The following is an 11,675-nucleotide window of genomic DNA, read 5'->3' on the forward strand; positions in this document are numbered from 1 at the left end:
CCGTGACTACGGGCTCCATCCGCCGTGCCTATCGCCGACTATATCATCATCGTCCCTCCCGCCTTCTACTTCCCTTGCCTTCCTCCTCCATTCCGACCAGCGATCACTCCGTACCCGCCTCTCGCAACAGCTCACTACTCAACTCCCACTCACTTCGAAACTCCAAATCGCTTGCCAACCTTAATACTCTCGCCTTCTTAGTGCTCGGTTGTCAGCTCCTTCCGGTTTACCCCGCTCGCTCGTTGCCACCTTGGGAGAACAGCCTCTCCCGATCCGACGTCGATTCTGCGTTTCTAGGTTGACCGTCTTTACGACACACCTACCAAAACCTCTATTTTCCTGTTAACGATCTAAACAGCTGCACTCAAGCTTTCCAAAATGAGCAGCCCAAAGCGGAGGATCGAGACAGATGTAAGTAGCGGTGGATGAATGGCGGAATGGAGTCAATAGAATAAAAGGTCGAATGACGGAATCGCTAACATATGACTTTTTCTTCCTATTACTTGTACAGGTTATGAAGTGAGTACAGCTCTATGTCAACCATCCCAGCTAGAGTGTTACTAACCTTCTGCTTAGGATGTATGTCTAGTCCCAGTTCGCCACGAGCACGCTCTGCCTTACGCATCGACTCTCATCACATGCTTTCGGGACTTGAGGGGCACAAAAATGAATTTGAACCGCTTGATGCTGATAATTTCGCAGGTTGATGAGTGACTACGAAGTTACTCTTGTCAATGATAACAGTGAGTCTGACATAGTTGTCCTGTAGCCTGTACTCTGCTTGCTGACCTCCGTACTCTCTTAGTGTATGTGACCTACATCCAGTCAACCACATGAGAGATGTTGGCCTTGAATTGGTATTGACAGATTTGACGTGCAGGCAGGAGTTCTATGTGCGCTTCAAGGGTCCTGAAGAGAGTACGTTGAGCACCGGGGATACACGAATTACAATGGTTATTGACCAGGTTCACAGCTCCGTTCGCCGGTGGCCACTGGAAAATCCATGTCGAACTGCCGGATCAGTACCCTTACAAGAGCCCTAGTATCGGCTTCGTCAACCGCATTTTCCACCCCAACATTGATGAGCTGTAAGAAGAATCCAGGCCTAAATGCATTCTGGCATTCGCTAATTATTGTCAAAGCTCGGGATCCGTCTGCTTGGACGTGATTAACCAGACGTGGTCGCCCATGTACGACATGATCAACATCTTCGAGGTCTTCCTGCCGCAATTGCTACGCTACCCCAATCCTTCTGATCCTCTCAACGGTGAGGCGGCAGCCATGCTCATGAGGGAGCCAAAGAGCTATGAGTCCAAAGTGCGGGGTATGTAGTGTCCCCGAACTTCTTGCAGTGGGGCAAAATTTTGACCTGGGCGAACTTTTACAGAGTACGTTGCCAAATATGCCACCAAGGAAGCCGTGGATGAGGCCGGCGAAGATAGTTCGTCTGAAGACGAGCTGAGCTCTGCCGGTAGCTACGAATCTGACCGAGAAGAGCCTGCTGGTGAGATGGACGACGTCTGATCGCGTCACACAACCTCGGTGATTCGGCCTGCTTCACATTCCAGTTGGACATGGCCTGGATGCGTCACGCATATACCTGCATACGTGCACTATTCCCACTTTACGATGCGATCTGATTTAAGCCTCTCGTGATCTTTTCGACTAGGTTAGCGGGCGTTATTGTGCCGGAGTTTTGTGTCTTTTGTTTTGTTGTTTCGTTTTCTGTGCTCTTTTTCATCAGACGGAGGAGGCGACTCGCGATTATCATGGGAGGGAAAGGAGTCAGGGTGGAAAGCATCCTCCTATGCGATTAAGGTCAGGTGCGTTACGGTGTCGGGATAGTCTGCTATTGCCGCCTATTTTTTACAGTATTCAGGCATCGTATCATACTGATTGTGATTTTACATATCGTGTCCGTCCTTTTTCTCCCTTCTAGCTGCTTTGAATTTCAGCTATTGTGCAGCATTTTGATAGCCACATTTCTGCTAATTCATAAGATAGTGATAAATTTCAATGATATAGTAGTATACCTAGCTGATAGTAATCGGATGTTTCTTCAGCCCGTATATGCGTATATGAATCTCATTCTATTTATGTCTGTTGGATCTGCCATCTAAGGTAACTTCCTAACTAACTCGATAGGACGACGTTAGAAGACTTGACAGTCTTGTGCCTTGCCTGCATTGTTCAACCCGGTAAAGGCATGATGGAAGAAACAGGAAAAGCAAATGGCCAGGCTGTAGATTATTGTACTGTATATGGTACATTGTCCGTGCATGCATACTCTAAACAAGAGAAGAAAAGAAAAACCAGTCAATGGTGCGAGGTGCAAGATGAGAAAAAAAGGAAAAGAAAGAGGGTCTTGACGGCGAAAGAGAAAAAGAAAAAAGAAGGGAAAGGTGATGCAAACCGGGGTATATGATGATGATGGTGAGAGATAAAGAGAGAGAGAGATGCGTTGCCCAGTGTCGTTGTATTAAACCAACCGGGTCGACACCTTTTCGTCCTTCCGACCCTAAGTAACCTTCAAAACGCCAAAAAAGTCATTCCCATTATCCTGATCCGCGGCTCGTGATTTCTTTCCTTTTCTCGATGATATGACCACTTCCCCCCAGTGCTTTGGGAGCTTCTTCTGATTCGGAGCGATGGTCGCGGTAGCAGGAGCTTTGCTAGGCTCGTGTTGAGTTCCCTGCGCGTCTGCAGGATGGTCTGGTGCGTTTGCGGCTGGTGTCTCGCCGCTGGGGGCTCGCAAGGATATGGCCGATCCATTACTTCGTAGCGTTGCTCGTGGCTGCAGGTGTGGTTGCGGTTGGAGAGCCCAGATGTCGATGACAGAGCTGATATGGAAATCCATGGTTAGTTGCGTTACGGACGAAGTAAGGTAGGTAGGTTCCTTACTCTGACGCTCTTTGACATATCGCCTCCAACGCCTCCCTCTCGCGCTTCAAGTCCTCTGGATCAGCCTGAATCTGGTGCGCCTGATTCACGGAGCCGTAGCCGTATCCCCCGGGATAGAGATCATCGTCTAGGAGTCTCGACGATTCGGACTGTTTTGGAAGAAATCAGTATAACGCTGAACTCGGGCAACAGCAATCGCGTGACGAGCATTGCTCACATCATGGTTATCTCGGCGTCCATAGCCAAGACAGGACAGACACACGCCCATCTATCTCTATCCAGGACTCAACTCACTCACTCACTCCACTTTTTGAGCGATAGCCGATCGCGATCGCGATAGCGATAGATAATAGGTCCGGAGGCAAAGACACAAAGGAACTGTCAGAAAGAAAAAAAACCCCTGGAGAGTCGAGTCACGTTCGAGTGGTCAATTCCAGAGGCGAGCGCATCTCACAAAGGAGTGTGTGTGAGATGTCGAGTGAGGCATTAACAGCGTTGTACCGCCATCGATCGCTGCGGCGTTGGCAGGTGACGTTTGGAAGTGGCAGGCAAATGGCCCGTGCACAGCCCAAATCGATTGATCATCGATCTCGCCCAGCAACAATCCTCGCAAGGCGCGTGTTATCTCCGGACAAGTCATTTACGGAGTACGGTACATATTAATTCTGCAGAGGTTAATATAAAATAAAATAAAATAAAAATCCAACGAACTATTTGCTGTCTGCAGCAGACTGGGTCTTGAGAGCAGTCTCACAACGTATGTATCCTGGAATCAGCACGATTTCCTTACTATAGATCTGCTAAGCATGTAATAGAAGTAAATATTTTCTGTTCGCTTTTTCTATGACTAGCTTTGCTAATGAAGATTGCTCTATAGATATGATATCAATGCCATCACCTGTCGATAGTCGATACTGTTATGTTGGCAGCTGATTGGCTAGCGCGCAAGGACTTGGCCGTAGCACCTCCGGGCTGTGGAAACAAAAGTCAAGAATTCAAGTCCGCCCTCCAGCAACCTCGCGGGGCCAGCGAAGCGGCTCCCATATCTACAAAACTAGCAAGACTGCATTTGGGGGACGTGCTACGGGGCGATCACGATGTTTGAAGTTCCAGAAGCCAAACGGTATGTTCAAATGCGTTGGAAAAGAGGATTCTCAGAACCTATCTTGCAACATTCCTTTCGTCAGGTCAGGTCAGATCAAAACTAATGCTTGAATTTCTACAGCGTTCGTCGCGATGAGATTGTCTCTCCCCCGTCGTCAGTGCCCTCGTCACCGGAGCCTCTCCCAGAAGACGGCCATGCGCTGCTAGGGAAGCTCCTCGATTTCGATACATTCACCGTGGAGGACCGACCGTCCATTGAAAAAGATACCGAGCAGACCGCGCAAAATAACGGCAAAGATGCTGCCGCCGAAGAGCAAGAACAAGAGTTCGAATTTCGATTATTTGGCAGTGGTCCAGCAAAGCGCACACAAGATGACGGCCAAAAACCGGATGCGGTGGACAGCACGGTTAACAAAGATGGCACGCGCAAATTGCGAATCCGAATACGCTCTCCCACCCCGGGACCGGTCGATCCCAACGAGGGCAAATTCGTTAACCCGTTCCGCGGGTGGCAGTACTACTTCACGACTCCGGCGTTGATGTCAGGACAGCATGCGGAGTCGGATCCTACAATAGCTGCCAAGCGGAAGGAGTATGAAGAGGTTGCTGTGAATGGGAGACAGCTGCTAGAATTGGCCGGGAAAGGGACATGGGTAAGTCTGTCGTGTTGGAGATCTACAGTATCTTGTGTATTTGTCTTATTTTGCTGCCATGGAATTGTCTAAGTTGCTAACAACCTGCCTTCGTCAGCCGGGCTGCCATCTTCCCTGGCGGGTCATACACCTGAAACCCTCCAATGTCAAACTTCCTCGTGCTCCTACCGGTTCGTCCTCCGCCACCAGTCTGGTTCCTGCAGACAGCCAGCAGTCCAAGTCACGAAAGAAGAAACCCGGCAAAAAGCGCCGTATTATGCTACGCAAGCGGGCCGCGGCAGCTGAAGCGGCCAAGCGAGCCGAAGCCGAGAAGCGCCATCAGAGAAACAGAGAAAAGAAGATCAAACGGCGCCAGAGGGAGAGGGAGAGAAAGGCAGCGGCAGCAGCAGCAGCTGCTGCTGCTGCTACCAGTAATACGTCAGGTGAGGCACCAGGAGCCGCGGGCGGTTCAGGAAGTGGTACAAATAGCGAGTGATATGGGATAAGGTTGTTGAGCTGGTTGCTTGGATATTTGTCAATTGAGAATCGATACCCTGGTTTATTTTGCTTGTGTGAGAGATGCAGAGAATATAGACTTGGTGGTCACCATATAGACAAACCTCAAGGTCAAGTTTTAGCTACAGTCATTTAATAAATAACTCCCCGTCGAGATGAAGGTATGAAAGATACCTAAGAGAGCAGCCTAATAATCTCTCAGGGAACAAAAGCACTTAGCTGAGCAAGCATCCTTATCGGTGTAACCATTACTATACTACCCCCACCGCGCTACTCTGCATGTAGTCTATACTCCGTAGTCCTGCCTAGGAACCTTCTTCATCCGTTTGCTCCCTCCCCGAACCAGCAAGTCGAACCGACATACTCCACAGAAGGTGAAAGTCTGGACAAGCCTCACAAATACGGAGTACTCCGTAGTATGTCATCACGCAACCGTCAAATAGTCCGTAGTCTGTCTAGCCGTTGTCAGTGTCACCAGGGGTGTTCGAACTCAAGTAAGTTCGGCTGCGCTAGACTAGACTACTGCAGGATCCACCACGAGGAGACTAAAATCAGCCATGGCGCCCGAACCTGCCAGTCATCGAGAGGTGATCGACGTCAGGGATCCTTCTGTTGGTGTCAGTGCGTCAGGCATGCCATGATACCAGCATATTATCTGATAACGAACGACAGCCGTTTAGCGACAGCAACAGCAGCGGAGAGTTCATGTAGGGAATATATCGGCTAACTTCGGGGAAAGGGGGTCTGACAGGTCCACCGAAATTACTCCGTACAGGTAAATTGACCGTAGTTAATTTTGTGGCATTTACATTTGCATGTGAAAACAAAAAAATCCTACCAAAACACCTCTATTAATACTGAAATAACTGGATTTTTATCCTGAAATGGTTGAATTTTGAAGCAAAGCTGCCTAGTCAAAACGAAAAAAAAAGATATCATAAGGTACCTACATACCTACCTACTACCTATATAATATGGATACCTAGGTACAGTACCTAAGCATAGAAAGTTGAAGAACTGTACTCTGTACGAACAGAGTATGTAAAATTGTAAATACATACGTACCTATTTGGCCCCCACGCTGTCTGTCTCTCTGCATCTGTTTGTCATGAGTATGTACAATACATACTCTGTGTATACTCTGTACTACTATCAAAAAAAAGGGGCGAGAACTTTAATTCAAATCATTCTAGTTTAGATACTTGGCTGATGGATCCCATCCTGGCCGGTCCAGAATGTGTCTCTGTAAGTACATGTACATACATGTACTGGACATAGATGTACTTTGTTTAAGGCCTTATCTAGCATGTGCCTAGTACTTTGTACTACTAAGTACTCTACCATGGTTCGCAAGGGCTGCCAACCCGCAATATTGACAAATACCTACCTAGGTAGGTACCTTTTAACGACTTTCTACAAAAAAGATCACATGATCAAGATATGACGGCAAATTCCTTATGCCACAGGATATCAGACAGTGTCTGAGAATAGTATAGAAAGCTCAAAAATCTCAAACCATTTTAAACTGTGAATACCTTGCAGCATGCAAGATCTGGCCGGGCTTTGTGATACTATTCCTATTCTAGCCTTGCTTTTTTTGGAAGCCATGGTTCTATACACAACGCAGTGAATCGACTAGACAGATCAACAAGTGAGTCACAGTGACTGCTCTGCCTGGAGCCAGGTATTGAACCATCTTTGGCTTTCTCTTTCTCTTTTTCCACTCATCTACCTGTTGTATCTGTTCTCATAGGCTTTTGCATCTAGTTCTCTTCTCAGATGAAGTCGTCGGGTGTGTCTGGCAACTAGATCTCTTTCAGAACACTTGAAGTCTCTCCCTTCTAAAATTTATCACTCAAATCGACCAGGACTCGATATGGCTGCTTCCGTTTCCATGCGCCGCAATCGAAGCTCAGAAGTGGAACTCTGCTACGTCTCTCCATCCATCGATACTCCGGGGGCTGTCGTGTCTGCACCATTTGTTGCGCCGTCTCCTCCATCACACGCCCGCGATGGGAGGAGATGAAAAAACCGAGGTTCAAGCGATGATTCGGGTGTGGAGCTTTCTGATGGCCTCGTGGACGAAGACCTTCGCACCGGGGGGCCCTATCTCTGCGCCATTCCCACTCGAAGTGTGCCTATCCCTAAGTATCATCCGCTTCAGCCGCGGCTGGAGGACCGCGACGCACGTCTCCTCAAAACAATCAACTCGATCCTACAGTCGCATGATGTCGATTTCCAGTCAATCGACCTCTGTGGGCGCAGATCGGAATTCGATCCAGAACCGGATCTTGTCCCCACCGTCCTCGTCCTTGCCAAAAGACATGCCCTCGATAAAAACTGGCTCGAGGCATGTAGGGAGATTCGAACGTTTCTAATAAATGAGAATTTGTCGAGCGTCTCTGTGGAGATTGCCGACTTGCGGGCCTTTGAGCCGCTCCAATACTCCCCAGTCCTGCCAACAGATACTATCTACTACATCTGGGACAAAGTTCTTGATCGCATTTTGACGCAACTCGACCTCGCTGAAATCAAATGTGTTGAATGTTTCCGTATGGGCACTAGCGACAACCACAATGAAAACCCGCCGACAGTGATACTGACTGTTGCCAAGCAGTCAACAAAAGACTGGAGACCTGTTCGTGAAGATATCATTGGCATTGTCGACAGTTTTCACCTTCCTACTGTTGGCGTGAGCATAGGGCCAGGCGATATAGTAAGACAGAATGGTGTTTCGGTAGCATACCCGTTGAATGCCTATCAGGACGGAGCCCAAGCAGGCCTAAGCCTTGGGATTCACGGGTCGATGCTCTCTGCGGGCACATTTGCTGGTTGGGTTCAGCTTAAGAATCCTAGAACGGGAGAGTGGGAAAAGTTTGGCCTTACATGTTTCCACTGTGTGGACCCAGGCACGAATTCCATCTCAACTACCGATCTAACTCGTAAGTGAAAGTTGTTTTCTATTCCCTATATATGCTTACAGAAACAAAAATTCCCATAGAACTACAAGACTGGCATAAAAATGGGATATCTCCGAACGACCAGAGCGCGCGGCGATTGCTTCAACTTGATCAGCCCTGTCTGAAGGATATCAAGAGGGATCTGAATATGCTTCAGGAACAGATCAAGACTGTGTCAGAAGATGGCGAATTCATTCATGTCAAAACTGCTGTGGAATCTGGCAACTTTGTTACTCCTCGCGATAAGAGGCGGTACGACCAGGACCAGCAACTACTCCAGAATTACATGGACAAACAGTCCCTAATACGGGATTTTCTGGCCAGTGATCGCCATATTCCGGGTCATGTCCTTAGTGCCTCTGGTTACAACACAATCAAAAAGTGATGAAAATGATTCAGCGATTCTGGATTGGGCTCTCATTTCTGTCCAACCATCTCGCGCATTGAGCGATAACACAGTAAGCAACACCTTTGTGCATCTCAATGATACTAACGTTGAACAGATCCTGGGATATGGCACTCCGCCGCCTTCAATGTCGTTGCTACCAGATCTAAAACTGGAGAACTTTACCAAACCGCCTTGTAGGCATTTCAGCATTGAAATACTTTGGTGCGGGGCGAGTACGATGGGTAAGCTGAAATATAAATATAAAAATGATATAGATAATACATGATCATTTTGTTAATAGTATCCTCTTCAGGATTGGGAGATATGCGTCCCCACAGAGAAGCTAGAGGAGGCCTCTGGTCTCCTTCGATCGGAGCCCTATAATCAGGTTTACGTGCCACAACCACCAGACCCTGTGGTGCAGCCTTACTCCTTGTACCATACCTTTCCGCGGTTCAAACTCAAAGGTGTTGATCTCAAGTTCCTTCTCATTCCATCGGAAGATTGCCATCTTGATTGTGACCCTTCTCAAATGGAGCGGAGCTCCGTATCCAAATCTTGAAGTTTTTGCCCAAAGTCTGCTCGATACCCAACGTCTAGTTGACTTGACGGATTTGGTCGATGGCATGAATCTGACAGAAGAATGGGGAGAGCAGCACTTGGATCTGGATAAAACCAGTGATGTTCTCTATGCAGAGAAGAAGAATGAGAAGATCAGGGCATCAGTACCTAGGACAATAATTTAATTGTGATGGAGCTTCCAGTCCATCCAGTTAACCTGCGAGAGACATGGCAAGAGATCGTGAGAACCAAGGAGAGTCGAATAGGGCCCGAATGTCCCAAGGAGTTCTTTGAAACCAGGTTTTTTGGTCGGGGCCGACCAGATCCACGCTTGCTAGATCGGCCAGGTGTTTGAACAACCAGTCAAAAGTGGTACAACAACTTGACTGATGACTCTGATCAATGATCTCATATCCTTTTCAATACAGCGTCCCTAACCCCCCTTTTTTAAAAGAAAGTGGCAATTCATATGGCCGTAATCTCAAAAGCCACGGCTCTCCACGCCATTTCCGCCGTCACCCTGTTTATTAGATACCTTAGGTAGAAACGAAAGAAAGCTACCTACCTAAGTAGCTAGGTACTTAACTAGGCAGGTAGCTTACGTAGGTAGAGGTACGGTAGTTTAAACTACATACTCCGTACCTACATCTACATACCTCATACCTACCTACCCAGAATGACATGACCTCCGAACCATTACTAATACTAATGACCCAGGTCCAGAGAGTCCAGACATACCTAGGTACCTTAGGTACATACCTATGTAGGTGTAGTATTAATTAAGGTTAAGTTTTTAACTAACGCATTAACCATTTTTTTGTTTTGGCCCCCAAGTTTGGCTTGAGCCACGCTTGAAGTTTGTTTGATAGCCGAACGGCGAACGCCACTAACTACCGTACGGAGTATAGAGAGAGACCCGTGCTACATAACTACCTAACAGGTAACTACGGAGTAATAACTATACAACTACCGATGCTTAGGTAGGTACATACATAGTTTAGCTAAACTCTATGTATGTACAGTACATACGGACGGAGGATTTTATTTACCTGCATAAGATACCTAAGATGTTGACACTTTTTTTTTTGAGTATGTTGTTAGTCAGCAGTTAGGAGTAACTATACGTTTCTCACTACGACAGTCATGGACTAACTGCTCTATGTATGCTGAATGTATTCTCTCTGCTCGAAGTGACTGGCATCAGGATTGATTTGAGGTAATTAATTGATTAATTTGGTAGTGCTGGTAGTCTAGACATAGTCATATGTTCATATTGCATATGTACAGTACATACATTACATGCATCCATACAAGTTCGACCTCTATTTCGGCGGTTCTGCCTCCTCCAGCGCCTTCACAATCTCCTCCGCCTCTTCCTTCGGAATCGGATACGTGTACTCCTCCGAAGGGAACGCTCTGCTCTTGACCTCCGTCCGGTACTGCTCAATCCCCCTGAACGCCTCGTTCCACACGTTCGCGTACTGCTTCACGAATTTGGGCAGCGGCCGTCCCGGCGGGAAATGGCCGCTCATGTCGACCTGCACCAGCACCTGGCCCGAACAGCCGTTCCCCGCGCCAATGCCCATGGTCGGAATGCGCAGCTTCTTCGTGATGATGTTAGCAATCTCCGACGGCACGGCCTCCAGCACGACCAGGAAGGCCCCCGCCTCCTGCACGGCGTACGCGTCCTGCAGCAGCTTGACTGCCCCGGCGACGTTCTTGCCCTGCACGCGGAAGCCGCCCAGCGCGTTCTGGCGCTGCGGCGTCAGGCCGATGTGAGCAACGACCGGAATGCCGGCCGTCGTGATCTTTTTGATCATGGGCGCGATCTCCGCTCCGCCCTCCATCTTGACCGCATGGGCCCGGCCCTCTTTAATGATGCGGATCGCTGACTGGAGGGCTTGCTCGGGCGACACTTCGAAGGACCCCATGGGCAGGTCGCAAAGCTATCATCGTGTATATTAGCGTCTGTCGATTCATTAAACAAGTACAACACGTACGATAAAAGTAGACTTGGCCGCCCGAGCTACACTGCGGCAGTGCATGATCATCTGGTCCAGAGTCACCTCGCTGGTGTCCTCCATCCCCAGCGCCACCATGGCCAGGCTGTCGCCCACCAGAATCATGTCCATGCCGGCGGCGTCGGCGAGACTGGCGCTGGGGTAGTCATGGGCCGTGATCATGGCAATGGGCTCGCCCTTCTTGTACATGTTGCGCAAGGTGTTAATGGTGACCTTTTTCCGGGGCTTGGGCGACGAGTCGCCGCCCATGGGGGCGTAGGAGCTGTAGCGGAGCTGTGCATGGGAGGTCGCAGGAGCGAAGACTGTCGTTCGACCCGTCTGTCGAGAGCAGAAGACGTGCAGCGACGGCCTGAGGCGCGCAACAGCTCTGGGCGAGGGAGTCATAGTCGGTCGTGCTGCCTGGTTCGGTTGGACGCGGGAAAAGCAAAAAAGGCGGGTATATGCAGTATGACGTAACGGCACGCCAGAGGAATATCAAGGATATCAAACAGGACTCAAGTCCGCCGCGCGGAGGATTGAAAGGAACTGCAATGCAGGCAAAAGAGAGGAATTGGCCAGGTCGCGGAAGGCAATTCGTGAAGGATTCGCCCTG

The 11,675-nt window shown here is 48.8% G+C and overlaps 4 protein-coding genes across 4 annotated transcripts; 3 read left to right on the forward strand and 1 right to left on the reverse strand.

Annotated features, from left to right (window-relative positions):
* Positions 1–378: 378 nt before the first annotated feature.
* T310_4435 (UBC8 functions in catabolite degradation of fructose-1) lies at positions 379–3,564 on the forward strand (the record flags this gene model as incomplete). Its single annotated transcript, XM_013472722.1, has 11 exons — positions 379–411; positions 512–519; positions 703–743; positions 826–918; positions 974–1,088; positions 1,143–1,324; positions 1,388–1,504; positions 1,745–1,823; positions 2,146–2,417; positions 2,707–2,884; positions 3,255–3,564. 11 exons carry the CDS (start codon positions 379–381, stop codon positions 3,562–3,564), a joined length of 1,428 nt encoding a protein of 475 aa, XP_013328176.1.
* Positions 3,565–3,998: 434 nt separating this feature from the next.
* On the forward strand, positions 3,999–5,133 carry T310_4436 (uncharacterized protein; the record flags this gene model as incomplete). Its single annotated transcript, XM_013472723.1, has 3 exons — positions 3,999–4,024; positions 4,127–4,658; positions 4,732–5,133. 3 exons carry the CDS (start codon positions 3,999–4,001, stop codon positions 5,131–5,133), a joined length of 960 nt encoding a protein of 319 aa, XP_013328177.1.
* Positions 5,134–5,710: 577 nt separating this feature from the next.
* Positions 5,711–8,885, forward strand: T310_4437 (uncharacterized protein; the record flags this gene model as incomplete). Its single annotated transcript, XM_013472724.1, has 11 exons — positions 5,711–5,774; positions 6,140–6,179; positions 6,317–6,398; positions 6,487–6,544; positions 6,781–6,804; positions 6,921–6,945; positions 7,197–8,095; positions 8,155–8,475; positions 8,513–8,571; positions 8,617–8,743; positions 8,803–8,885. 11 exons carry the CDS (start codon positions 5,711–5,713, stop codon positions 8,883–8,885), a joined length of 1,782 nt encoding a protein of 593 aa, XP_013328178.1.
* Positions 8,886–10,384: 1,499 nt separating this feature from the next.
* Positions 10,385–11,467, reverse strand: T310_4438 (3-methyl-2-oxobutanoate hydroxymethyltransferase; the record flags this gene model as incomplete). Its single annotated transcript, XM_013472725.1, has 2 exons — positions 10,385–11,008; positions 11,063–11,467. 2 exons carry the CDS (start codon positions 11,465–11,467, stop codon positions 10,385–10,387), a joined length of 1,029 nt encoding a protein of 342 aa, XP_013328179.1.
* Between the last annotated feature and the right edge of the window lie 208 nt (positions 11,468–11,675).

Source organism: Rasamsonia emersonii (assembly GCF_000968595.1).
Source record: "Rasamsonia emersonii CBS 393.64 chromosome Unknown ctg1118621760112, whole genome shotgun sequence".
In the NCBI taxonomy this organism is placed as follows: Eukaryota; Fungi; Ascomycota; class Eurotiomycetes; order Eurotiales; family Trichocomaceae; genus Rasamsonia; species Rasamsonia emersonii.